General features: G+C 46.7%; 4 protein-coding genes across 11 annotated transcripts; 2 read left to right on the top strand and 2 right to left on the bottom strand.

The window, feature by feature from the left end:
• Positions 1–648: 648 nt before the first annotated feature.
• si:ch211-202f5.3 (uncharacterized) lies at positions 649–3,536 on the bottom strand. 2 transcript variants are annotated; one of them, XM_061698008.1, is made up of 2 exons: positions 3,427–3,536; positions 649–1,111 (listed from the first exon to the last, which is right to left on the bottom strand). In XM_061698008.1, the coding sequence occupies exon 2, from the start codon at positions 1,096–1,098 to the stop codon at positions 859–861; it is 240 nt and encodes a 79-aa protein (XP_061553992.1). In that variant the 5' UTR covers positions 1,099–1,111; positions 3,427–3,536; the 3' UTR covers positions 649–858. The 2 variants fall into 2 exon arrangements, with proteins under 2 accessions (XP_061553992.1, XP_061553993.1); XM_061698009.1 differs by lacking the exon at positions 3,427–3,536 and adding an exon at positions 2,574–3,412.
• Positions 3,537–3,900: 364 nt separating this feature from the next.
• fer (fer (fps/fes related) tyrosine kinase) lies at positions 3,901–16,218 on the top strand. 7 transcript variants are annotated; one of them, XM_061697798.1, is made up of 21 exons: positions 3,901–4,161; positions 4,854–4,984; positions 5,810–5,932; positions 8,071–8,202; positions 8,268–8,441; positions 8,826–8,925; positions 9,006–9,189; positions 10,876–11,013; positions 11,088–11,207; positions 11,586–11,708; positions 11,792–11,990; positions 12,076–12,174; positions 13,369–13,575; positions 13,674–13,796; positions 13,871–13,927; positions 14,003–14,121; positions 14,352–14,446; positions 14,521–14,644; positions 14,718–14,872; positions 15,388–15,510; positions 15,587–16,218. In XM_061697798.1, exons 3-21 carry the CDS (start codon positions 5,861–5,863, stop codon positions 15,721–15,723), a joined length of 2,481 nt encoding a protein of 826 aa, XP_061553782.1. In that variant the 5' UTR covers positions 3,901–4,161; positions 4,854–4,984; positions 5,810–5,860; the 3' UTR covers positions 15,724–16,218. The 7 variants fall into 7 exon arrangements, with proteins under 7 accessions (XP_061553782.1, XP_061553783.1, XP_061553784.1 ...); XM_061697799.1 differs by lacking the exon at positions 3,901–4,161 and having other exon boundaries at positions 4,711–4,984; XM_061697800.1 differs by lacking the exons at positions 3,901–4,161; positions 4,854–4,984 and adding an exon at positions 5,155–5,327 and having other exon boundaries at positions 8,826–8,919.
• On the bottom strand, positions 15,974–18,369 carry cdc26 (cell division cycle 26 homolog). Its single transcript, XM_061698007.1, has 3 exons — positions 18,209–18,369; positions 16,684–16,779; positions 15,974–16,566 (listed from the first exon to the last, which is right to left on the bottom strand). Exons 2-3 carry the CDS (start codon positions 16,762–16,764, stop codon positions 16,372–16,374), a joined length of 276 nt encoding a protein of 91 aa, XP_061553991.1. The 5' UTR covers positions 16,765–16,779; positions 18,209–18,369; the 3' UTR covers positions 15,974–16,371.
• On the top strand, positions 18,343–25,558 carry prpf4 (PRP4 pre-mRNA processing factor 4 homolog (yeast)). Its single transcript, XM_061697877.1, has 15 exons — positions 18,343–18,425; positions 19,036–19,217; positions 19,283–19,469; positions 19,579–19,666; positions 19,746–19,825; positions 19,909–20,002; positions 20,085–20,179; positions 20,255–20,313; positions 21,265–21,388; positions 21,459–21,548; positions 21,628–21,750; positions 23,144–23,251; positions 23,432–23,550; positions 24,205–24,311; positions 25,408–25,558. Exons 2-15 carry the CDS (start codon positions 19,046–19,048, stop codon positions 25,492–25,494), a joined length of 1,533 nt encoding a protein of 510 aa, XP_061553861.1. The 5' UTR covers positions 18,343–18,425; positions 19,036–19,045; the 3' UTR covers positions 25,495–25,558.
• Positions 25,559–27,152: the final 1,594 nt, after the last annotated feature.

Here is a 27,152-nt window from a genome sequence, read left to right as displayed (position 1 = left end):
CTTTAAAAGTGAAAGGTTTTGATACTACCATTCCTTCAATAAAAATCATGAGAGTAATTTCTTTTACATTTAGCATTTGAAAAGTTTTAAATGCTATGATATTAATGTTCTTTTTTTTTACAATTTTAAATCATGTGATGAATTTCAAACTAAAACAAACTATTTTCAAATACATTTTTAATGAAAAAAATAGTGTGACATCTTGCTACTGGTGATCATACAGCGACAGCAACATTCAATAACCCCAAATGTGTGTTTAGAAGAAGTTATTAAACAGAAATACAATTCAAAATGCTTTATAAAAAAAAGTATATTAATGTACAATTCATCCATTGTCATTTTCTACACTGACTACAAGAAAAGATTTGATCTCAAAAACAGGAAGACACATTTGATAAATGAATGAGCCAACAAGTTTGTTCATTGTTAGTTGTTGCCACGACAACGCGAATATTTCCCCCTGTGGCGGGCGTGGCCTCCTCCAGCTTCTCAGCCAACGTTAACCTCGGTCGACCTTGGTTGCCCTTCATTCAGTTCCAGGTTAGTTCCGTTTGACAAACGTTTCAACATCTTGAAGGATAAAAACGCTCACAGTTGATGAACATTTGAACACTCAAAACCATAAAATGAACATTTGAATAATATCAACGGATAACAAGTCTATTCTTTTTTTTTTTTTTTTAAACAATGACGCCGTCAGTCTTTCATTTTCAGAGTTTTCTAAGAGTTCAACGGGAGGTTTGTCAGTTGTGCGAGGCTAGCTGCTAGCTGCTAGCAACCTAGCGGCCATCTCACTTCACTTCAGTCGACGTCTTTCGTTAACGTAGGCAAGCGATCTCGCGGCGTCCGGCCGTGACATCACTTCCTCCTCCGGCATCGGTAGCAACAGGTGTAGCGCCCGCCGCCGTCCTCCTCGGCGTCCTTCACCAAATACGACGGCGCCGGGGCCACGTAGGGGTAGGGGTCGGGGTCGTTCCCGTTGAGCGCCGCCGGATTGGCGATGACTGCGGCGGCGTCGGCGGACGTGCGCAGTTTGGCGCGAGGGATGCTCACCCGCCCGTACGGGTTGTCCAGGGACACGTGGATGTTGGACGACATGGCGCCGCGCGAGCTGATGGCCAATTGGAAAAGAGACAAAAACAAAAGTCACAGCTTTGTCCCCGACAGCAAATTGACATAAGTGAAATACCGCGATTTTTCGAAGCCGATGCCGATTCTGATCATTGACGGAATCAAATTCCCATAACCGATGAATCGGCCCATGAATTATAATGACTAAAATAACGTCTTTTTCCGTCCCTTATCGCTACCAATTACAGACAGAACATTTGACTGTTTTACAAGATTTTGTCCTTTAGTATTTGTTTAACTCTACAACAACAGAAAATGTTTTGGCAGATTTTTGGGTGGGAATGTTTGTTTGAATGTCGTTATCTTTGTCTTATGTTGTAACGGGTCAGAAAAAAAACTTTGCCAATTTGAAAAAGGCTGATTAAATCGTCCGGCCGATTTATCGGTCGAGCCCTATGAAAGACATTTGTACCCAAACAAAAGTTTAAAAAAAACAAACAATTCTTCAAGATGAACTGCCAATGTAACAGAACTGTACTCAGGAAGTCCTTCTTTTGCATAGCACACTTGGAGAATCGCCGATACAGAAAACGTCAAACGCTTGTTTGTTTGTTTGTATCTCAATAAACATTTGTTGCAACAAAGTGACTCTTCAATTTTCCCAACACGTGCTTTTATTTTGAAGTAAGCACAACCGCACCAAGTCATCATGAGAGTAAGCGAGCAGCCAAGTTAGCAAACTTGCCTTCAAAATTGCAGAGGGAACGAAGATTGACCGCTCGATCGAGAACCCTTCACCATGACAAACCGATATAAAGTCCGCATCTCTGCACCGATCCGCCTGTCGACCTCCCGTCGGATTCTTCCCTCCCTCGTGAACAAAACCGCCCTCCGCGTGGGGCGGGATCTCATCCCCGACCCGGAGAGGGCACTCCACCCTTTTCCGACTGAGGACCACGGTCTCGGATCTGGAGGTGCCGATTCTCAGCCCGGCCGCGAACCGCTCCAGTGGGGGTTGGAGATCACAGCCTGACGAAGCCAACAGAACCACATCGTCTGCAAACAGCTGAGATGCAATACTGAGGCCCCCAAACCGGACCCCCTCTACGCCTCGGCCGCGCCTTGAAATTCTGTCCATAGAAGTTACGAACAGAATCGGTGACAACGGGCAGCCTCGGCGGAGTCCAACCCTCGCCGGGAACGAGTCCGACTTACTGCCGGATATGCGGACCAAACTCTTGACTCCGGTCGTACGGGGACCGAACAGCCCGTATCAGGGGGTCCGGCACCCCGTACTCCCCAAGCACCCCCCACAGGACTCCCGAGGGACACGGTCGAACGCCTTCTCCGAGTCCACAAAACACATGCAGACTGGTTGGGCGAACTCCCGTGCACACTCGAGGACCCTGCCGAGGCTGTAGCGCTGGTCCGCCGCTCCTCCCGGATCTGAGATTCGACTTCCCGACGGACCCTCCTCTCCAGCGCCCCTGAATAGACCTTACCGGGGAGGCTGAGGCTGAGGAGTGTGATCCCCCTGTAGTTGGAACACACCCTCCGGTCCCTCTTCTTAAAAAGGGGAACCACCACCCCAGTCTGCCGATCCGGAGCCACTGTCACCGAGGAGCTTTTTAACCACCTCGGCGACCTCGACCCCACAGATAGGAGAACCCGCCTCAGAGAAGCCAGACTCTGCTCCCTCAGGGGAAGGCGTGCCGGTGGAATCGAGGAGGTCTTCGAAGTATTCTCCCCACCGGCTCACGGCGTCCCGAGTCGAGGTCAGCGGCGCCCCGTCACCACTTGACTTCATTGGACCGCCGAAGCCAGAATGTGACAGCAGCCAGCAGGGGGCGCTGGAATGTTGCGCCCCACCTTGGTGCTATCGTTTGAAGGGGCGAATGAAGAAAAGCTGCTGACCAGAGTCAATGAGTCAAGATTTGGCCTCCCCAGACTGGAAATGCGTCACAAAATCACACGACAGCGATAAACGGAACAACTTCACTCATCATTAACGACACACAATGTATCCTGTTTATCTAAAAAGAAACAGAAGTTGTTCGTCTGGACGCTTTCGTTCCTTTAAGCAAGTCATGGGAGTTTGAATCTGAAATGTAACAAAAAAGGTCACGCCGGAAAATTCACAACTTGCTTGATTTTTAATCACAGGAAAAGGAAAGATCTTCTCTTGATTCGCTCTGCCTGATAATGCCGCTCTCGTGCAAATCAATTCATCCTTGAAATGTGACTCGCGTCAAGCGGGAAGCGGCCTGCCGACAAACAAACCCAAATAGACGGCAAACGGGACAAAAAAAGGACAAAATGGGAGTTTGGGATTTGGAGGCGAAAAGTGCGACTTGCCTGTTGAAGCTGACGGGCCTCCGAGACAAAAGTTGAGTTTCGCTGAAAACAATGGAAACGCAGTCCCTCTCGCTCTCTTTTTGTTCAGTATTGTTCAATCAATCTCGCTCGACCGCCCAAACCTGTTCAACTGGATGACACGCCCTCTTTGCCGTGCAGCCACGCCCCCTCGCGCTCAACAGGTGGAATGTTGACAAAATGCACAAAATAAATAATACGCTTCAATCGGCACTCGGTGCTTACGCGATTGTGTCGCTGTTTCATGCTGGACTCGCGGAAGTATTTTATGTCCAAAAGTCCGACGAACAATCAGTGACACTTTTTGTGTTGGTGTTTCTATTTATTGATTTGATTGGGTGACTTTTCTGCTTTTTATGTATTTATTGTTTTTTGTCTTGTTGACATTTCTACTGCGATTTTTATTGATTTATATTTTGTTGACATTTCTGGAGAAATGTGTATTTATTTATTTATTTTTTTTGTTGAAATTTGTGCTGAGCTTTTTATTTGTTCCAATATTCATTGGCGAGAAATTGACAACGACTTTGATAGACACCCTACCTATCCATGACTGCATTCCCGCCCGTAGACGTACATAAACGGAAGTCTCATCTCGTGTGTTGGCCAGTTGCCGCTAACGGCAGTGTGGCCGCCATATTGGATGGGGCGGCTCTGCCCCATAAGCTCATGCAAGTCTGCGAGCTGAACTTCACGAAGCGATTTTCACATTACTAAGTAAGTGAATGAGTCAGTATACATTTTTCGATCAAAAGACTGAAGCGTTATTTCTACACTAATACGTTCTGTACCAAATGAAAGGGATTACACCAAAGATTGAGTTGTATTCTCTTTGAGAACAATTCATGTGCTATATTTTATCTATAAATACTGTGTATCTTACAAGGATCCCTTTAATGTCCATTAAATCAGAAATATAACGCCTCATTCAAACCAATCACTTTTAAATAATGTTGCGCACAAGACCACACTATCGGAGACCCAACATTTGGCCAAAGTCAGGCTAGGGAAGTGAGACCGAGTCCAGACTGAGACCGAGACCGTAAAAATCTATTTAAAAAAAACATGACGAGGTCGAACATTTAAAGTCATTTTTATTTTATTTTCAATACATTTGACAGCCACAAACACGGTCGTGTCTGCAACTCTTTCAAAGCACAACATGCTAACATATCAAACATTAATACTCTTTCCAAATAAATGATTGCAAAACAAAAAAGAAAAAAAAAAGCCTTGTATATATTTAAAAAAAAAAAAAAAAAAAGATTTAAAGAAGAGCTCGGTTGCATTTATGAAAGAGAAGAGACCACAGCAGTAGTCGGGCGCGGTCGGTAACGCTGGAATTGAAGGGATTTGTGCTTTTAATAACTACATAACTTTGAATAACATAACTTTTCACACCAATCAAGTAGGAAAACAGCAGATGAGTGCTGCTCTCCACCGGTCCCAATGGAAAATCCTGACTCCTGCCAGTGCGAAGACTTAAACAAGACCAAGACTTTTGGGAGTCGCTCCGGGACAAGACCATCACCTTCAAAATGTTAGTTCAGTTTAGTTCAATTACTCTGTTGCTCCATACGGTTGAATTAGGAGGAGAAAAGTTGCGAGTGCCAAACGAGAGGGGTTTCTGAATGGAAATTGGACAACTTCATGTTTGTGCCCCAGTAAAATGGCGTCTTCCCTTCCCTACCCTTCCCGTCGGCTGTGCTTCCGTTTCCGGCGGAAGCCCCTCCCTGTTAGCTTTAGCGATTAGCTCCACGGGGGACGGGTTCGAGCGAAATTGGAAAACGGAGACGAAAAAGACGAAATGAGCGCGGAGGGGGACAGCAGAGGACTGCGGTGACCGGACACCGAGCGTGTCGCCCTCACGAGCCGCCTCCCAGGTGCGTTAGTGCGGCGTAAAAAGAGGCAAAAGGCGTCGTTAATCCTCCCAAGCCTCCCAGACGGACTCAGTCGGTCGGTCCCCGGGACTCCACTGCCTCCTCACGTCTGCATTTCCGAGAGAAGGGCCGACACGCGGATAAAACGTTCCCGGCGGTCGCGCCGCAGTTTGCGGCGTTTTGGCCCGCTGGAGGTCGTTTTAGCGCGCTAGCTTGAAAATCCCATTCACTCGAATGGGCTGCGGCTAGCTTTAGGTTAGCATCACTTTTTTTTTTTTTAAACACGTCAGTTGCAGTTACGGTGCGCTTGTCTGGTGGTGTACAACTCTCTTTTTAGCATTCGACTTGATTGGTTAGGCCTTGAACACAAATGCACGGTTCGACGTAATGAAGAACGATGCTTGTAATCATGTCTGAATGATGCAAAACAAATGCCAGTGAAAAATCAAGTGGATTGTTTTCTTGTTGTGTGTGTGCGGCCACAGTGGATCATGCGAACTTTCCTCTCTCGACCTCGCCGTGACGCCGCCTGACACATGATGGGCTTCGGTCGGGATCTGAGGAATTCCCACGAGGGATTACTCAAACTGCAGGATTGGGAATTAAAGGTCCGCCTTCTGCTCTTCTCCTTGAAACCGGGAATTTGTGCTGCGACGAGTGTTTTATGTTATTCAATTTGCATCATTGAAAAGGAATCTGAGTGATCATTTTCTCACACGGACTCATGTTACTGCCGACTGACATAGAAACAAGTGGAGGAAAGAGTGCATAAAAAGCAATGTCCAAAGTTTGGGAGCATTTCACACACACACACACACACACAAACGCAAAAAGAAAATTGTAAACTGCAAAGCAGAACAACAGCACGTCTACGGTTGACAATAAAATGAACGCAAGCTACATTGTTTAGGGCCTGGCGGTATGCCCTCAAATTCATATCACAGTTTAAATTGAGCCTCTCAACAATAACGGTATTTATCGCGATATAAACTTGTGTAAAACATGGTCGTGGAAGTGTTTCGGAATGGGTTATTTCAATGTGAAATGTAAATATTTCCTGTCGAAAGGGCAGAAAGTGCGAGATTTATTCTCTCTGCTTCTTTTCATGTAAACTGTGTTTTTCTCTGGAATGAATATATTGAACAAATCAAAGCTAATAAGTGTCGCCCCTTAACAAAGCTAAATTGACAAACGAAATAACAGCCCGTCACTAACGACAGACACTCACTCATCGGCTCGCTCACCGCTCCAGACGCCAAGTGGACAAAATCGATTATTCCAAGAATCGATGGGATGATCAGTAGCAGCTAACGATTATTTTAATCATCGGTTAATCCGTCGATTAATCGGTGAATTGGATTTAAAAAAAAAAAACACTTTTTAAATTTCCCTTTCTTCAAAAACATGACATTATTTCAACGTGAGAGTGAAGAAAATGCACAAACATAAAGTGATTATCATTCAGATAAGTGGTTAGTCTGTAACATTTGTCGCTAAATCAGTAAAAAAGGGTGATCATTGACTGTTTTGTAAAGTAAAAGCAGATGTTTGCAAATGTCTTATTTTGAAGAAACAAAGATAATCGGTCTGCTTTCTTGAATGACAACAGGAATTGGAGAATATTTGCTAATGTTGAGAGGCTGAAACTCAGAGGATTTGGAACATTTGAAGTTCAGCAAGGTATCGAAACGGTTAACCAATTATCAAAATAGTTGTCGATTCATTAGATAATTAGTTTTGGCTCATTCGATTCATTGTCGCACCTCAAATTAAAAGTCACAGATAACGACCCCGAGTAGCCAAAAACAATATCTGCTCCTCGCGTTCATATTTTGTACTGATTCCGATTGTCATTTCATAATGCAACATATTTTTATCAAGCTACTCAAATAATCGATAGGATAATCGGTAGCGGCGCTCCGATCGATCGGCCGCCGATCGCGATCGGCCGATTTCTGTGGAAAACGCGTGATCGGCCCTCATCTGCCAATGCCTTTTATGGCCGATCACCGCGGCTCGTCGTTTGCAGCCTGCGGCGCGTGTGCGCCGTGTCGCGCGGGGCTGGCCAATGAATCCAAATTGGAGCGTCCAAGTTTCAGCTGTTTATTGACACGTCAGTGAGTGTTTACTGTCAAACGAAATGCACAGGCAAAATAGGTACCCTCATTTTATATTCAAATACAAGACGCATATCGTTTTACAAATCGCCAGTTTATGCTAACAGTCAAGGGAAACCCCTATTGAGGGGCTAGCTAATGTTAGCATGTGATCACGGGAGCGATTTACCTTCGAATATTGAATATTCATACACAAATGCTGAAGTAACACACAAAGACCGGTAATGTAACAATACTCAGGAGCGTATATTCTTTGTAATCTGTGGAATTTGAGTTTCTTTTACCCCCTTTTTTATTTTTGTTTATTTTTATAAATTTACAGCAAATGAGTAGCTCTGTGCATGCTTCGCACCACACTGCCCCTAAGAGGCCAAGGTGTGCACAGCAGGAACAGCGGCTCGTCCTTGGCTGTAGAAAAAGACATGCTTTTTATTAATTTATTTTTTCATGACTGTGATGTGAAATCAAACGAAACTTTTCCTGTTTTAGGTCAGTTAGGATGACAAAAAATATTTCTGTTTGTTGAATGCTAGAATAATGAGAGGATTTTTTCTTCGACAAATATAATATAAGCGGTACGAAAAATGGATGGCTGGATGAATAATGGAGCGTGGCGCTTTCTCTGGCAGCTGCTGGAGACGGTCAAGCGTTTCATGACTCTGCGCGTGAAGAGCGACAAGGAGTACGCCGCCCTGCTGCTCAGCATGACCCAGCAGATGGAGAAACAGGAAGCGGCCGACTACGTCAGCACCGTCAGCAAGGTGAGCGCCGCGGCGTCGGCGTGGCTTCCCGTCACTGACGGCGTGCGTGCGTGCGTGCGTGTCAGTCGTGGTCGCAGGTGGTGCGTCAGACGGAGGCGCTGGGTCGCGTCATGAGGGGTCACGCCGACGACCTCAACTCGGGTCCGCTGCACCGCCTCGCCACGCTCATCAGAGACAAGCAGCAGGTGAAGAAGAGCTACCAGAGTCTTCATCAGCAGCTGGAGAGCCACAAGCACAAGGTGTGCCTGACACACGCACGCGCACTCGCACTCGTTTGTGGCCGCCTTGCAAGCTGAAAGAAATTGGGCTCGGCCGCTGCCGGTACCCGCGGTCCGGTCCCGACCTCATTTTTGGGCAACGCTTCGGTGCCTTTTCACTTGGGGGGCGTATTCTCCCGTGCGCTTAAGTCAGAAAAAGCGCGCGGCGTCGCGCTTCTCTGGCTCCGCAGGTCCTCCCGTCATATACCGCACGCTGCGGGCGGCGCCACCCACATGCAAAGTAGCCCCGTGCTCGCTCACTGCATACGATATCCCTTAAATCGGGGTCTGTTAACTCGAGGTTTCCCTGTATTATTATTATTATTATTATTATTATTATTATGACCTTGTGGTCGTCGTCGCTAGGTGACCAGGAGTGACCTGGACAAGCTGAAGTCGACGTACCGCCAGCTGAGCCGAGACGCCAACAACGCCAAAGACAAATACAGAGAAGCTCTCAGTAAAGGTTTCGCCCCTACGCTCTTATTTTGAAAAGCGTGTGCGCGCGCGCACAATAAACTGACCAACCTTCCGTGCGGGCGACAGGCCGCGAGGCGGAGCGAGCGCACGAGCGTTACGACAAAGCCACGGCCAAGCTACACAACCTGCACAACCAGTACGTGGTGACCGTGTGCGGCGCGCAAACGCAGCAGGAAGAACATCGGCGCCGCGCCGCGCCCGCGCTGCTCGACGCGCTCCAAAGAATGCAGGAGGACATGACGCTCGCTCTGTGAGTAACCTTTGCCGGACGACTTTCCGGGAAAATCCCCGTGGAAGCTGAACTGGGGAATTTAGGAAAGAATGAAACATTTTATTTTGTCGCACGAAAACATTGATGCGAAGCAATACAGTTGAAAGCGTGATATTTCAACAGCTTTTGTTTTTTCAAACACTAAATGGAACTTTGACATACTACTTTATGGAACGATCGAATCTTTTATGGAAGAACAAAAACATGAATGTTGAGTTAGTTTACTCACCGTGACCCATTCAGAAATGAAGACAAATGTACTCGTCATAGAAAAATACAACAACAATAACAGTCAACGTGCAAATTGCCAGCAAAAAAACGTCCCTCAAGCTCCACAAGTCTCAACTTTGCATTTTGCCAAAAAACCTTTAGGCAATTATCTCGTCTCATTCAACTGTGCTTGCATCAAAGCTCCTTGTTTGTCAAGATTATACTCAAATCTATTTCCCAATTGACGTCCCAAAAGAAAGAGTAGACTTCAACATTAAATAAAAAAAGTACATTTCAACAACAACAACAACGTTGAACTTCATCCGTCACCACAAAACTCACGACGACGACGACGACAAAGACACATTAGCGGGCTTGACGAAAAGAGCGTGCGCTAGAAGATGGCGGCTGCATCATCGGTCTGCTCTATCGGATCACTTTGCGTTTGGATCACGGCGATTAAAAAAAACAAGAAAAACAACAAAGTTAGGGTTAGTCTGACAAAAGCGGATTCCACTGTTAGTCAGTACAGTACACATTGCGAGTAGCAACGTGTGGATATAATTTTCAGACTACTGAACGGATTTATTGAAGTCTCATCTGTCGCCTGCACTTTTTTTTTTTTAAATTGACACCACCGCATATGAAACGTAAAGCTTGAATCTAATGACAATTGTCAGTTGTCCAGAGTCAGTGCTTCTAAATACATTCACAAAACCGACTGAGTGATTTAATTCAAGTAGAGGACACAGGAGTAATGCAGATTTTATTCACATTATTATTGTTAGTTTTTAAGGACGGTAACATTTGATGTCATGTATTAGGCCCCTTAATTATAAATCTCTTTCGTTCTATTTGTGCAATAGAAAACAGTCTTGGCTTTCGTTTAATGGTGTTCTCATCAGAACCGTCGGAGTCGCCACAAAGTACACGATATACTTTGTTCAGGAATAAAGTCCAGTTGAATTGAGTTTGAAACAGGGTTAGGGTTGAAAACAATTCAGTGCAAAAAGTCCAATCGATCTATTTTTAACTTTCAAAAGGTGTGAATACTTTTTAGTGTGATGGTTTGCGAAAAACGTACAATAGCCACGCCAATATATGTTGCGACGAGAGCAAGAGTGGAGGGCTTGACTTGCTTAAACCAAGTCACGACCTGATTTGCTTGATTTGTGTGTGTCCCCCACAATGACTCGTGACTTACTGCCACCTCTGCCTCTTCCACGCCTACCCTTTCATCATCTCGCTTGACGTAAATATTCGTCGGTGGCCTGCGACGCTTGGATTCCTGTTGACCGATGGAAACGTCCGCGGTTGTCAATAAGTTCATTTTCCTGGATCAGTCCCATCAACTCCTGATCGTTCACGCTGAAAGTTGCCGTAATTTTGCAACCCTCGTCGAGGGAAAGAGCGCGCCGAGTGTTGGGCACGCGCTCACTGTGCGTGCGTGAACAGGAAGAACATTCTGGAGGAGTACTGCGAGATCAGCAGTCTGCTGACTGAGGAGGTCGTCAAGGTCCATCAAGAGATTTCTGCGGCGGTTCAGCAGATCGACCCGCTCGTGGAGTACCAGCACTTCATCGACGCCTACAGGTCGCCGTGGTGACAGCCGGCGCGTTCCGCTTCCCGTTTGCGCCGCTTACTTAACCCGCGTGTGTGTGAAACAGGTCTCCGGAGACCCCCGAGCCCAGCGTGGAGTTTGACGCGTCCCTCTTGGATGAGACGGACAACCTGTCGGCCAACGAGATCCTCTGGAACACGCTGACGGCCGACGGTCTTCGGGCCATGTGAGGACACGCCCCCCGATCTCACGAAAGCCCGCAGGCGCACACCCGGCAAGATTTCTGCCGCCATTACCGATTTGAGTCGCCGGTGTACGCCGTCACAATGGCGCGGGTCTAACGCGTTGTATCACATGACCGCAAAAACCACGATTCCGGGTTGTAATCTTGTGCCGGCAATGACATCATTAGCGTCGCCTGATTCATCTCGCCCACGATGTAGAAATCCCCGTAGAGTGATGAGGGAGTATTCGATTCATCGGTTCAGCCCTCAAGTCAACCGCTTAGTCCCTTTTGTAAAAATCGATTTTCGGTGGGCTTTTTGAGCGTTATTGATCTAGTCTCCATCGGTCACGCAGAAGTTGTCAAACGTGTCGTGTTCAGGCTGTCGTCGGCCACGGAGGAGTTGGCGCTGACTCAGGAGAACCTGAGGACCAAAGAGGCCCTGGTGGACGACCTGGACGCCAAGATCAACACCAGTCAGCAGAACGCCGACAGGAAGTCCGAGTCGGTGTCTCCGTCTCCGCCTCCGCCGCGAGCGCCGTCCGTCTCGCTGACCGAAGTCTGTCTGTCCGTCCGTCCGCCCTCAGCTGCGTGCTCCTGCTCGGCCAGAAACTGTCCCTCCTGGAGCTGCGTCAAACCGTCCAATCGCTGCGCGGCTCGGAGGCCCGCCTCTCCTCGCAGAAGGCCTTGTTGGACGCCAAGATGGCGGCCGCCCCGTCGCCGCCGCCGCCGCCGCCTCCGCCGGCTCTGCCCTACGAGGACGACGCCCGCTCCGTGGGCTCCACCGTAAAAACGGCCGCCGGGGGTCCTCGGGCCGCGCCGAGCTTTTTTTCGCAATAAGAGCGCCTGCTTTCCCGTCTTGTGTCTTCAGGATAAAGGCAAGGAGAAGAGCTCTCGCTTGGACACGCTGCGCCACTCGCTGGCCGGGATAATCCGCTCGCCCAAAGCCGTGTTGGGCTCCTCGTCCTCGGTGAGAAAACGCTTCCTCGTTGTTTGTCCGCGTTTTCACACCGAGTACCGCGGCCCCCCCGGAAACGGTACTTTCATCGGAACCGAATGTATTTGTGCGGCGCGTTTCATAAACGAGGTAACGCAGCGCTCGACGTGATTGAAAGCATTTCAAAACGCAGAAACAGAAACGGCTCCTAAACATTGAAAACAAAGAGAAAGACAATTAACGTACAATTGAAACAACGTACAGTGGAAATGCTCAAAAAAGCACGAGAAAGAAGCGTTTTGAACCTGAACTTGAAAACATTCCCACTTGGGGCTGACGTCACTTGCGTTGGCAACTTGTTCCGTTTGGGTGCAGCGTAACAAATGCCGATTTTGCGTCGGACTCTGTGCTCCGATATTTGACCCGAGTCTGGACATCTCAGAGCGCTAAGTTGTCATTGGATGAGACAAAAGGGAGTCCTAAAACCTACATTGTCATCATATTAGGAGGATACAATGAAATTGTGTTAGAATAAAGTCGGGGTTAACTTTTACAAGAAGAAAGTTGAAATATTACGAGGAAAAAATATATTTTAAAAATATCAAGAGAGAGGAAATATCTAAATTAAGCAACACTAGTTTCTAAGAATGAAGGGAAAATCCAAGAAGAATCATTTCATTTTAAAGGAATAAAGTCCAAATTTTGGAAGCAAAAATCTGTCAAAACAAAGCAAATAAAACCTAAACACCAAGATGCTAAAGTTGTTCATCTTATGAGAAAAACATCAACATTGTCCACATTTTAGGAGAGTTGAACAGTCAGACAAAAGAAAAAAAAGAATGCAAGAATAAAATTGTAATATTATGACAAAAACGTCATTTTCAAAAAGATGAAGTTGGGGAACAACCTTTTACGTCACGTACCACCTGGAAATACTCTCAAAAGGAAGTATATTCCGTATTGTTAGCCATTGTAACAGATTCACAATTCGGACATTAACACTGTGCTTAAATCAAGGGGGAAAATGTACTTCAATAATAATTCAATTCAAATAGTTTTGCACATGAAGGTGACATAAATATTGTGCGTACAAGTTTGAAAACAAACACAAGAGTGATTGCAAATAGATTGTTCTGAAAAAATGAAATACAACGTGTACCACTACGCTTTGAAAAACGTCATAGACTATCTGCAGCTCCCCAAAAGGTTTTCCCTTTTGCGTGACAGCACTTCTTCGACGTCATCCCGTCGTCGGAGCGCCCCCTGGCGGAGCAGGAGTGGTACCACGGCGCCATCCCCCGCACGGAGGCCCAGGAGCTGCTCCGGCAGCAGGGCGACTTCCTGGTGAGGGAGAGCCACGGCAAACCGGGCGAGTACGTCCTGTCCGTCTTCTCGGACGAGCAGCGGCGACACTTCATCATCCAGTTTGCCGACGTACGTGCCGCCTCTGCACGCACGCGCACGCTAGCGCGCGTTTGACGAGCGCCATCTCTCTCTATCTATCTCTCTCTCTCTCTCTCTCTCTCCGGTAGAGTCAGTACCGCTTCGAAGGGACGGGCTTCGCCACCATCCCGCAGCTCATCGAGCACCACTTCACCACCAAGCAGCTCATCACCAAAAAGTCCGGCGTGGTGCTCCTCAACCCCGTCGTCAAGGCAACCGCACGCAAACGCCTCTGACGTCGCCGAGCTTGCCCGTGTCTCACGTGTTACTGTGTTCTTGTGCGCAGGACAAAAAGTGGATCCTCAACCACGAGGACGTGGCGCTGGGCGAGCTGCTGGGCAAGGTGACCTCACTTCCTGTTTGACACTTCCTGTCCTTTCTGTCTTTGGTCACACTCCGCTGGCTCCTCGCCCTCCAGGGGAACTTCGGCGAGGTGTTCAAGGGGACGTTGCTGCGCGACAAAACGCCGGTGGCCGTCAAAACCTGCAAAGAAGATTTGCCGCCGGAACTGAAGATCCGCTTCTTGTCGGAGGCCAGGTGAGCGCCGGCCGCCGTCTTTGCGCCCGATTGTCGGCGATGCCTCGAAAGACGGTGAGCTCGTGAGGCTGGCACTCGTGTACTATGTACAATACATGTTTGCTTAGGGTCGCAACGGTAAAACTGCCAAGGTTCAAGTCGATCGCTTCCGAGTTTAACTTCCGCGGAAAGTTTGAAGGTCGCCGTAAGTTTTGAAGCCTCCGTGACGTGTGCTCCCCGTCCGTGTTCAGGATCCTGAAACAGTACGACCACCCCAACATCGTCAAGCTGATCGGCGTGTGTACTCAGAGGCAGCCCATTTACATCGTCATGGAGCTGGTTCCCGGTAGGTGGCGCCGCCGCGCCCGTTTCGACCCGCCGCCAAGCGCGGCCTCCCTGAGCCCGCCTCGTGTCCGGCAGGCGGCGACTTCCTGTCCTTCCTGAGGAAGAAGAGGGACGAGCTGAAGACCAAGCAGCTGCTGCGCTTCGCCGCGGACGCGGCCGCCGGCATGGCGTACTTGGAGAGTAAGAACTGCATCCACAGGTGAGTCGTGCGCCGCGCGCGTCAGCGTGGCGGCGCTCGCTCACGCGTGCGGCGCTCTGCACGTGTGCGCCAGGGACCTGGCGGCAAGGAACTGCCTGGTGGGCGAAGGCAGCCTGTTGAAGATCAGCGATTTCGGGATGAGTCGTCAGGAAGACGACGGCGTTTATTCCTCGTCCGGACTCAAGCAGATTCCAATTAAGTGGACCGCGCCGGAAGCTCTCAACTACGGTAACGACTACGGCAGCTGCTATTTAAAGGCCTCTTTATGCTCGCGCGGGCGGTCCTCTGCATTTTCCGGTAGCTGTTTTTACTTTCCTTTCTGTAACAAGGAACAAAGCAACAACAATGGCGACCGTGGAATAGCGTCTGCTAGAACAAAAGGACCTAGTTGACCAGATGATACGTTTAATTTTGCTGCAAAATCGATCGAGAAGGCGGCGGCGTAGGTGCTATGTGGAACCGAGAGGAACGCCGAGTACGTCATCGCGACATGTGACTAAAACGGACCAATCCCGAGAGATGATGTCCGCGGCATTCTACGCGCAGCAACATTTTTTGCCGTGTGCGCGTCAAGTGACGCAGAGAGGTCGCGCGGGTCAATGTGTCGGTCACGTGATTTATTTTATTTATTTTTGCCCTATGTGATTTATGTATTCATTTATTCAAATTCATTTCAACGTGGAAAATGTCAAATGAAGTCCGCCACTAAGTTAAGGGGCCGCCGTGCGCTTTCTCCCGTCCAGGCCGTTACACTTCGGAGAGCGACGTGTGGAGTTACGGCATCCTCCTGTGGGAAACCTTCAGTCTGGGGGTGTGTCCTTACCCGGGGATGACCAATCAGCAAGCTCGTGAGCAGGTGGAGAAAGGTGAGCGCGCGCACGTACACTCGCACCTCGCGTCCGTCCGCGCTTGTCGTTCGGCCACTGATGCTGCGGTCGCTAGGTTACCGCATGGCGTGCCCTCAGCGTTGCCCGGACGACGTGTACAAGGTGATGCAGCGCTGTTGGCAGTACAGCCCGGACGAGCGACCCAAGTTCTCGGAACTGCAGCGGGACCTCGCCGCCGTCAAGAAGAAGTGACGGGGAGCGCGGACGGATTTTTCTTTAAACACTAAAAATGTTAACGGGCGGTCGCCGCCGCGTTAGCATTGGACGTCGCTAGCTGCCTTAGTGTGTCGGAGACCGGGAAGCTTGTTGGTCAAATAGGAAATGAGTGCGTTCACTTCAATAAAATAAAAAGAAAAATTTCATATCTTATCCTGTAACCATAGCGACAAGACTAACATATATGTACATTATATCTTTGACTTTTTAATTGTATTTATACTTTTTATTTCTCAACAAATCCAGCCTCTTGAAACACTTTTTTTTTTTTTTAGACAATAACTTATTTATTTGTGAACAGATGGCGTCACAGGTCAAAGTTTACTTGTGTCCTGAGAGGGTGCTGATTATCTTTTAGCGCCACCTTCTGGTTCCTTTTTGTACATGGGTCACATTGATAAGTACCATTGATGACCCCTTTTATAAGATAATTCATGCATTTCTAATGAAAATAAAACACCACCAACAACATTTGTTTGTGTTATGATGACTGTGTTGACTGCTTGGTTTTCAACTACAGATGCTGCTTCAAAAAAAACTCAAACTCAAATTAATCGGCACGTTTCACTAATATAAAATGATCCCAACATCATACATGATACACGCACGAGCCAACTGAATTTATTAAAACTGTAAACTTCCGAAGAGGGTAGGCAGGGTGGTGGGTTTTGGGTGCGGCTTGAAGCCGATACGCTCGTTGATGAGCTCCGTCCGCGACGCCGCAGTTGAAGATGAGGGTGGAGTTTCGGGCCCACCGGCCACAGAGTCCCCGCCGACTCCACCCGTTGACTCCGCCTCTTCTCGTTGACGTTTCCGTGCCTGAAAGCAAGAACAAGGAAATAGTTCTTAAAAAGGAGCTCAAGATTTAACCAATGACAATCACTACATTTTTTTTTTCCCCCCTTCTCAGAATGACCAAAATACAATACGAAGGACCTCGAGCTCCTTTTTGATGCTCTCAAACTCCTCAGTGTCATCAATCTTCAGTTCTAGACGAGTCGGTTTCCTCCGCAACATCTTCTCTCAGCCGCGCTGAAAACGTCCACCGTATCAGCAAATGTCGACACGCACACAAATTTAAATCTCAACAAACTGGACACAAATCAAAATGTAAACTGACTTAAAAAATAAACACTTATTACAGTGACGTTCCTTTTCAATGTAAGTTTTTACAACTTTTGATAATGGATTTGTTCAACTTTCGTTTTTGTCCAAAACCTTGATTTCAGACTCTCGACAGTAAGTATTCTCCGATTTCTATCGTCGTCCATGAAAGCAGACTGATTATCTTTGTGCTTATTCCAAATAAGACATTTGCAAACATCTGCTTTTACTTTAGAAAACAATCTTTTTTTTCATGATTTTGTGACGGACCAAACCACAAAATGAATCATCATTTGTTTTTGCATTTTCTGCACTGTTGGTTTGGAAATAGTATCCTGTTTTTGAATAAAAGAATGGAAATTTAAAAAAAAATTGATTCATCAATTAATTACAAAATATATCGACAGATTAATCAATTATGAATATCGTGAGTAGCAGCCCTTGTCAACACACTAAAAATAATCTCCACAAACTTTTCTTGGAGGTATACAGATTTACAAAAACACAAAACCTATTTAAAAAAAAATATATATATATATATATATATATATATATATATATTTCATATACCTATTAAAGAATCCCTTCAGGGGAAATGTATCTTGTTTGTCTCATGTGATACTTTTGGATACAGTAGTATACATTTTACTTATTTTTTTACTTTACACTTTGAAATATTCACAATTAAGTCTGGAAGGGCAAACTAATCAGAAATGTGGGATTACATGATGGAAATTGGGAGTACAATATTTGCTGTGTAGTCTGCACTGAATTGCTGTTAGTACTTGAGTACCCCACTACAATCAACATATTTGAGGACTGGTGGCAAATGGTTGATAAAGTAACTTTAGACATCCATCCATCCATTTTCTGAGCCGCTTCTCCTCACGCGGGTCGCGAGCGGGCGTGCTGGAGCCCATCTCAGCTATCATCGGGCAGGAGGCGGGGTACTACACCCTGAACCGGTTGCCAGCCAATCGCAGGGCACATACAAACAAACAACCATTCGCACCTACGGGCAATTTAGAGTCGTCAATGAACCTAGCACGCATGCTTTTGGGATGCGGGATGAAAGCGGAGCGCCCGGAGAAAAGCTACGCAGGCACGGGGAGAACATGCAAACTCCACACAGGCGGGGCAGGGGATTGAACCCCGCTCCTCAGAACTGTGAGGCAGACGCTCCAACCGGTCGTCCACCGTGCCGCCTAACTTTAGACATATTTAACAAAAACGCATTTTGCAGTCCTTGAGCGAGTGAGAAAGTGAACGCCAAGGTATCCGGCTAACTACAATTTGGCGATGTTGTTTATATCTGCGTGCCCGCCCTTTAATAACAACATACATAAAGTAAAATTACCGGACAATTGTATTCACGTTCCGTTGTGTTCTTGGGAATTTGTCTTGCCGTCTTGTGACCGTTTTGTGGGTTGAAGTTGAGTCGTTTTTTGTTTGTATTTTGGAGCCGTCGCTGCGCCTACAGGAAGTGCAACCTCTTAACCCGGAAAAGGATGTCTGTTTATTTTTAACATCCGGGTCACATCACATTTGTCCAGCGCCGACTTGCTTTTGTACAAGTGAGTTTCTTAGCTTTTCAATGTCGATTGTAGCGATTATTGTCTAGTAGTTTAGTGGGGACTCTTCCAAAGAAACGTTACGTTTTGTATAATGTAAAAAGTCTACTTCGGCGCTCCAAAGTGACTGAAAGTGGCTAATGCTAACGCTAGCTGCTAACACTCGCGGCGGCACGTTTATTTTGCGGACTTGCGCGTTTCTTAACCAAAAATATATCTTCATTATAATTATTATTCATGTCGTAACGTGTCTAAACGAATTATTAACGTGGTTGCGCGTACAGGTGTCCTCGGTTTGACTTCCGACGTAACGCGTACGTTATCAGAACGCGCCGTAGTGTATTACTACCGCGGTAAGTCATAATTTAAAAAACCGCTAAACAGTGGAATTTAAAAAACCGCGCAGTTGCAATCTATTAAGGTGGAAGGCAGAGTGGATTCCACGGGGGCGCGACTGTGGAGCCAACTTCAGCGTCGTACCGTGCGAAATGTAGTTTGTAGTGTAGTTTTCCTGGTCAAAGAAAAAATATCATAAACAAAATCTCGCCTTGTTCGTGATCAAGTTTGTGTATGCGATCCTCTTTTTACTGTGGCACGTTTCCTGTTGTCCCAGGTGCCACAGGATGTCAGACGACGAGGACTCTGCTCCGGCCCCGAAGAAAGGTCGCGTGTTCTACGGAAGCCTGGAGGAAAAAGAGCGCGAGCGCCTGAACGCAGAGCTCGCCAGCGGCTCGGTGACAGGAAGCGATGGCGTCAAGGCCGGAATCGAGGCGGGACACATCAACATTTCGTCTTGTGGGTGACGACTTTTTAAAACGGCCCGCGCGCGACCGCTGTTGATTTCCCGTGATGATTTTCAGACGAAACGCTGGAACTGGAGGAGCACGTGAACGTCAGGCAACAGGAAGCACTCGCCGAGTTTGAGAGGAGGCGGCGAGCGCGACAGATCACCGTCTCTACCGACGACACCGAAGTCAAGGCGGGGCTGCGAGCCCTCGGGGAGCCAATCACCTTGTTCGGGGAGGGGCCGGCGGATCGGCGGGAGAGGTATGCCACGCCCGTTACGTTTACCTCCATCTCTTCCACCTTTACCTTCATTTCGTCCACTTTTACTTTCATTTTGTTCACTTTTCCCTCCATCTCATGCGCCTTTTAGGCTGCGTGGCGTTTTGTCTGTGGTGGGTCCAGATGCCCTGAAAAAGTCCAGGAGAGATGAAGACAGAGCCAAGCGATCACAGGAAGAGGTTGGGATGACAACACACACACACAGAGGAGTGTGTTGTGTTATTAGGTATGAAAATATGTTTTCTTGAACAATCACAGTGCCAGCAGACGTGGTACCACGAAGGCCCCGCCTCGCTCAAGAACGCACGTCTCTGGTTGGCCCGTTACTCCCTGCCCAGGTGAGTGGCCAGCGACTGGACCAATGAGTCCAACATGAAAACCCAGGAAACGTGCGCGCCATGTGCTGTGATTGGTCCGTCAGGTCGATGAAGCGCCTGGAGGTGGCCCGGGCCCAAAAGGAAATGTGCGAGGCGGCCAGAACCATCCGCCAACAGGAGCTCAACAAGAGCCTCAGAGTGAGCGCACGTTAGCTTTAGCAGCGCTACCGGGCAGAATGTTTTAAATGATGTAAACAGAAGTTTCCATCCTCCTCTTCAGAACTTGAACAACTTCTGCAGTCAGATCGGCGACGATCGACCAATCAGCTTTTGCCACTTCAGTCCCGACTCCAAAATGCTGGCCACCGCCTCCTGGTAAACGCTCGCATGCAAACATACACGCGTGCGCAAGGAGCTCATGCTAATGCTAACGTGTCGTGTTCCCTACAGGAGCGGATTGTGTAAGCTATGGTCCGTTCCCGACTGCAACCTGATTCGCACACTGAGAGGTGGGCGCAGCCTTGGTTTTTCGTACGGCGGTGCCTTGACTGACCAATCGGTTTTTTGGGGCGTTGTGACTCACTTCACTTCACAGAAAGTAGATAAAATTGTTCAAAAAAGAAGTTTCAAGCTGTTTAATGCCACTCCCGGTTGAAGTTTACTCTCAAAAATGTTCTATTTAAAACAATTACTTTGCCGTCCATTCTGCTAGCTTACTGGTAACACATAATGAGAAACACCATAGACAGGCTAACAAATGGAATCTATGTTACAGTGTTATAACACTCAGGCGGCTGAGACTTTTGGCAGCTGACAAAAGAGGAACACGCCATCGGCCAACAAACCTATAATCAGGTCACGGCTGTTGCTATGGATACGGCTATTGTTGCATTGACGTCGCAGGAGCTAGAACTCTTTAAGCAACGAATATTTGAACATGAATGTTGGCACGACATGTTGACAAATAATATAACAATACTCAAGCATATATTCTTTATCCTCTGTGAAGAACAACTATTTACTGCAGTTTACTGAGTTTTGACCGTGTCCATATTTATTTGTATGGCTGTATTATATTGCCCCCTGGTGGCCAAAGCACGCACAGCAGAAGGAACAGCGCAATATCCAGTGAATTGAAGCAAAACCTGTTTAGATCGATTGAATTCTCATGTCATTCGTGTTTCTTTTTCTTTTAATAAAATACGAGATTATAGAGTGCTATTTTGTTATTTAAAACGCCTTATGAAATGTTTAGGTTTTTTTTTGGGGGGGGGGGGGGGGGCTATGGAATGGATTAATGGCATTCCCATTCATTTCAAAAGGGAAACAGACTCTTTAAAGTGATTATGATTTTTTTTTTTTTTAAACACTAAATCCAATTGAAATAACAAGAGACAAAAAAAATCACTTGTTGAATATCGAGTTATTTGATGTTGTTTCTCTTGTCGTACTGGCCACAGGCCACAACACCAACGTGGGCGCGGTGGTCTTCCGCCCGCAGGCCGGCGTGTCTCTCGACCAATCGGACGTCAGTTTGGCCTCGTGCGCCGCGGACGGCTCCGTCAAGCTGTGGAACCTGCTCAGGTAAACGGGAAGAGGCGGGGGCAAAGAGACGGAAGTGGAGAGTAACTCATCCCCTTTGCGGTCGCCGTAGCGACGAGCCGGTGTTGAGCATCGAGGACCACAGCGAGCGAGTTTCGCGAGCGTGCTGGCATCCGTCCGGAAGGTTCCTGGGAACCACGTGGTAAACCGGCACCCACGCTAATGACACGCAGCTAGCCCACATGCCAATGATGCTAATGATGCCGTGCCAACCTGTGTAGCTACGATCATTCGTGGCGCCTTTGGGACATGGAGGTGCAGGAGGAGATTCTCCATCAAGAAGGTCACAGCAAAGGAGTTCATGATCTCCACTTCCATCCTGATGGATCACTGGCTGCTACCGGGTAACCACTACTATACTACATTACGCCACGTACTGCTACACTGGAATACTATACTACAGGCGTCACAATTAAGCGATTGATTGACAACTAATCAGTCATATTAATCGTCTGCTGTTTTGATCATTTAGAGACCTTGTTTAACTTAAAATTGTCCAAATGCTCCACCTTCTAAATAGGAAATATTCTTGGATTTATTTTGTCCTCTGTTGTCTTTTGTTTTTTCAAAATAAGACATTTGCAAACATCTGCTTTTACCGATTTTGTCCTTTTTCTGATGGATGTTACGACCCAGACCAGGAACTGAATCAAAGTCAATTTACGGAGGGGAAGAAAAAAAACGGTCTTATCTATTACGGAAAAAATGGTTATTTGCGGTAGTGTTATGAATAACGTGTAACTGAGGTCGTTGAACGTGAAGCAGCCTCAGAAGTGCGTGTCGAACTAGTAGGTTGACTGAAAAAGGTCTGGTGTGATATGGCTTCATTTGCGTTTGTGTCATCATGGAACAAGCCCCCCGTCAAGGCGGCGAGGCAGAGCCGTGATTTTTATCGAGGTACGTCTTCTGCTGGGTGAGAAACGTGACTGCAGAACTTTGCTCACCCGGGCGGGTGTCAAATGATAAGTTAAGAGTCAAAACGTTCGGACTTCAGTCATTAATCTGGCAATTATTTTTTTTAAATTAATCGAGGAATCGCCTAAAAACACCCATATTTTAACATTTCCATCTCTTCATTCAAAACAGGACATGATTACAAATTGACAGTGCAAAAAATGCAAAACCATAATAAATGATTCAGTTCCTGCTCTCGTCTGTAACAGCTGCCAGAAAATTGGCAAAGATGTTGAATCTGTTGATGATTGTTTTCCAAAGTAAAAGCAGATGTTTGCAAATGCCTTGTTTTGACCAAACCAAAGATAATCGCTCTGCTTTCATGGAGCAGTACAGAAAGCAGAGAAAATCTACTGGCTGAAATTCTGAGGATTTGGACAGTGTTATGTTAAACGAGGTCCCAAACGATGAATCGATTATCAAATTAGTTGTTACACCTCTAAATTGTTGGTGTGGATAAATGGAAAAAGAGCATTGGCTTCTTTATTTTGACAAGGCTAAAACGTTGCTCAGTGATTTGCTAGCTTAGATTGCGTTATTTCTTCATTGCGTCTTTCCATACTGTAGTGATTTCAAATAACACACTAATAAAAACTAGGTAAACATAACCTGGTTCTGCTACCTGAACAGATTCGTTCTATTTCCATTCATTTCAATGAGGAAAATCGCTTTGGCTCGCGAACAAAGTCCCGGAACGGATTAGGTTTGTGAACTGCGGTTCCGCTGTGGCATAGCGTGTATAAAGTACGACTGTCGTGCACTATACTCTCTGTTCCCTGACAGCGGACTGGATGCCTTTGGAAGAGTTTGGGATCTTCGCACAGGACGCTGCGTGGTCTTCCTGGAAGGTCACCTGAAGGAGATCTACAGCGTACACTTCTCACCTAACGGGTCAGCCAATCACACAAGAGCAGAGAGACTTGACTTCGTAGTGATTGGGGAGTCGCGAATGAGTGAATGACTGCGTTCGGAATCGTTCGCGCATTCCCAACTCCTCAGTCATTTTTGAGGAACTGTCAGGTCCACTATATAAAAATCCTGCTCGAGTAATTCCTTTCTTTTCTCGCTTAGCTACCACCTGGCGACGGGAAGCGGAGACAACACCTGCAAGGTGTGGGAGCTGAGGAACAGGAAGTGTCTTTACACAATCCCCGCCCACCAAAACCTGTTGTCGGGTGTCAGATTCCAGCGTAAGCGGGCGTTTCCCTTTTTAAATATATATTTCACCGCTTTACTCTGTCCCGGTCAGCCTAGATGCTAATCGCACTAGAGTTAGCGAGATTAGCATCAACAGTAACTTGTCGATGCGCTCTGAATAATATCAATACGCACGAATACGTGCCTATTAAAACAACAGAATAGCATGGTATAGGGACCCCCAATTAATGCCCCCCACAAAGGTTTGTAATTGCCCATAGATGCCACACGATGGCAGCAAAGCGCCATGTGAAGCGTGGATCAATAGCGGTTCTCGTAGCATACTTGGAGACTCGCCGGATGGATGATTTAGACCGAGCTTTGGTCTCAGCTCAAAAAGAAGAAATACGGTTGTTTTTTTTTTGTCTTGGATCAAGTATCTGAAAGCGATGCTTTGAGTCAAAGATTTTTAAATATCTGACATTTACTGTACTTGAGTATCAAACTCATCTTGTAATTAACAAAGAACAAAGATTGTTTGGGGAGATGTATTGGAGTCAAAGTACACATTTTATTCAAGAAATGTAGTGGAGTACAAATTGAAAGTTGCCAGAAATATCAACAACAAAGTCAAGTGAAAATTCTACTGAAGCATTTGTACTCGATTCCATTAAAAGACTGCATTTACTCGGTGCGTGCGCGTGCAGCCACGGACGGCCACTTCCTGTTGACGTGCGCGTACGACAACATGGCGAAGGTCTGGAGTCACCCCGGCTGGATGCCGCTGAAGACGCTCGCCGGCCACGAGGGGAAGGTACATATTTTGATCTTCTTCACTTGTTCCCTCCAATAGTATTTGATGCGGGAGTACAATAATCCCTCGTTTGTCGCGGGGGTTAGTGAGTGAATGATTCCCAACTGACTAAACAAAGGGATTAGTTAGTCCCTAAAACATATATGTCAACGTCAGGTAATAGTATATTTGGGCCGCGAGACCATATCGAATGTGTATTAGAGCTGGCCCGCCAGTATATGGCACATGCGCCACCGATATTACAAAGCCCAGAATGCTTTGCTAGTGTGTCTGCCCATCGGTCTAGACCGGCGAGCGCCCCTTCCCTTTCTGTTGCGGTCGTTAGCGACTATGCTACCGGTCTCCTCGAGCAGATTTACACTTCCCCATCCCAAGAATTGGCCAAACGAAAGATGGAAAACGGTGAACTTCCAAGACCGGTGGGAGGCAGATGATCTGTTCACTGAAGTAAAAATCGGACCGCTTTGTCGTGTGCGGAGCCACGTGGCTGCAACAAAGAATAGAACATCATTTTTTTTTTTTTTGAATGCTCTTTGTCAACTCCTAGGCATGGACTGTTCATAGTTTGAAGTTTGGATTTTTATGGAAGGGGGTGGTTTCGTTGTTGGCCTTTGAAAAAAGATTTACATCGTTGGAGATCGATAAATAGAAGATGGAGAGACAGAAGAATTCATGTTCTCTCTTTAAATACAAAACAACAAACAAATACCGCTGTCTTTTATCGCAAATTTGATAACATTAAAGTTTATTTATTCCAGATTCGGTGTTGAAGCAAAATGTTAGTTTGTTGTCATATGATAAACTTTAACGCTACATTTCTGCAGAGAGGGGAAACGTGCACGTCGCAGTGACTTGTCATGAAATATTGAGTCGGGCCCGCGCCGTTGTCCCAATTTCTTATTTTGGCCCACCGTGAATTTGACTGACGCCCCTGCCCAAAAACCCTTTGGAGTGCTTAGGGTCGTGTGCAACGAGCGAGCGATTCCGACTGCGGCGTTCGGAATTCTTCACTCGTCCCAATCACTACAAGACGATTTCTAGGAACAATCTAAAAATGCCGATATATCGGTTGACTGTATCTCCGTTTGTTTGTCAGGTGATGGGCGTGGACGTGTCCCCCGACGGCAAACTCATCGCCACGTGCTCATACGACAGAACCTTTAAACTTTGGGTGTCGGAATGACACGGTTTGTTTCTTTTGTTTTTTGTAATTTTTTTCATGATTCAATAAAGTTTTCATTTAGCAATGTTTGTCATGTTAGCATCTCTGTAAATGTCGGCTTGAGTGGCTATTCAGCAACTTGAATACAAAACTTTTTGCCATGTTTGTAATGTACGGAGGCTTGGAGGTTATGGTCATGGAACGTGTTGGCGCCATTAATCTGAGCAACAGAAAGGTCCGTGAATTAGCCGGGCCCTCGACAATCGCGTGAACTATCTCTGATTTTCGGCTTACCTGTTGAAATGGAAATTAGGAACAGTTTACCCGTAACACCTTTTTTTCGGCAGACACTTCACACATTCAAACTACGAAGGCTCAAATCCTCATTTGAGCTGTTTTCTGTGCTTTCTTCGTGACACTTTTTGGTCCGTTTGCTTGCTTTGAGAAGTAAAGTGTGTCTGTCATGCCCACATCAGACTAGTGGACCACTGGACTTTAGCCTCCGATATCGGCTCTTGCGGGCGATTTCCCAGATCGGGCCTGACAAAACGTCTTGTCGAGTGAAGTGACATAATCCACGACAACTCTCCGACGGCGCGCGTTGACGTCGACCAATACGATTGCTCGCCGTTGTCAACAAACCAATGTTTACCGACGCTTTAGAGCGTGATTGGGCACAACGCCGGCATGTTTGCGTACAAGCGTTAGCGCTGGCCAGGGGAAAGTGGCCCGGTTCAAGCGCGCCCTGAGGAGCCAGCCGGCAGCACAGAGATCATGTAAGCCGATGATTTAAAACAATAATCATAATAATACCATTTTTTGGATGCTCTTTTGTACCATAATTCGATAATAACCTCAAAACTAAAACTGCAAATCTAAACATTAAGGACGCGATCATTTTACACTTGAGACTATGCGAGTCCCCTTGATGCACAAGTCATTGCAACAATGAGTCCCAGCCCAGGAACTTCTCATTGCCGAGTCCATACAGATACAGCGATGGTGCCGCAATATTGCATATAGTGCCATATTTTGGGACTGTGTTTTTGTGTCATCCATTGCTCTCCCAATATAATATTTGCGTTTAGGCCTGTCGTGATAGCAAAGTTTTTAGAACGATATCTTTTCCAAAAAACTATAAATGACAAACGATATTATCGTTTTTTTATGCCACTGATATGACGATATTCGAGCATAATTCAAGTACATGTTTTTACAGTTCAACAATTCACTTTAAATTCTAAAGAATAATGAACATTAACATTGCCATGTAGAACGATCAATCGAATATTTCGGATAACAAATATAAATAAAAGCGACTCAGGCTGTTCCCCCAAATGTTACTTCTACAAAAGTCGTGAATGGATGTGCTGCCAATCGAGTTTCCAGCCGGTTCCGAAAAACCCGGAGACGGAAGCAACCTGTCTTGGTTCGCGATGCGTGCTGCCTTTGAAAAGTCTGCCGCCTCTCTGCAACATGTTCAACGCCTCCGTCTCTTGACAATAGTGAGTAACGCTGCGCTGTCGAACCCGTGTGCGCCGTATTCCCGTTTGTTGGGCGAAGGGTCGCAGGGTTGCCGGCTGCAGAAGTTGGCCGCCGCGCTTGTTTCGAAGGGCTTTTGTCACTTCGGGGTTCGAAGTTGCGTCGTCTCCGTTGCGACTTCATACAGATTCGATCAT

Source organism: Phycodurus eques, chromosome 15 (genome assembly GCF_024500275.1).
Source record: "Phycodurus eques isolate BA_2022a chromosome 15, UOR_Pequ_1.1, whole genome shotgun sequence".
NCBI lineage: Eukaryota > Metazoa > Chordata > Actinopteri > Syngnathiformes > Syngnathidae > Phycodurus > Phycodurus eques.
The sequence above is the reverse complement of the archived record's forward strand: the minus strand, read 5'-3'. Positions and strand labels throughout refer to the sequence as shown.

Bases quoted from the DNA above. Each gene is read 5' to 3' on its own strand.
- si:ch211-202f5.3 (XM_061698008.1), bottom strand. From the start codon at position 1,098: ATGTCGTCCAACATCCACGTGTCCCTGGACAACCCGTACGGGCGGGTG.
- fer (XM_061697798.1), top strand. From the start codon at position 5,861: ATGATGGGCTTCGGTCGGGATCTGAGGAATTCCCACGAGGGATTACTC. The intron at 13,576-13,673 runs GTACGTGCCGCC...TCTCTCCGGTAG, and splicing joins TCATCATCCAGTTTGCCGAC to AGTCAGTACCGCTTCGAAGG. The intron at 13,928-14,002 runs GTGACCTCACTT...CTCGCCCTCCAG, and splicing joins TGGGCGAGCTGCTGGGCAAG to GGGAACTTCGGCGAGGTGTT.
- cdc26 (XM_061698007.1), bottom strand. From the start codon at position 16,764: ATGTTGCGGAGGAAACCGACTCGTCTAGAACTGAAGATTGATGACACT. The intron at 16,567-16,683 runs GTCCTTCGTATT...TCTTGCTTTCAG, and splicing joins GCATCAAAAAGGAGCTCGAG to GCACGGAAACGTCAACGAGA.
- prpf4 (XM_061697877.1), top strand. From the start codon at position 19,046: ATGTCAGACGACGAGGACTCTGCTCCGGCCCCGAAGAAAGGTCGCGTG. The intron at 19,218-19,282 runs GTGGGTGACGAC...GATGATTTTCAG, and splicing joins ACACATCAACATTTCGTCTT to ACGAAACGCTGGAACTGGAG. The intron at 20,180-20,254 runs GTAAACGCTCGC...TGTTCCCTACAG, and splicing joins ATGCTGGCCACCGCCTCCTG to GAGCGGATTGTGTAAGCTAT.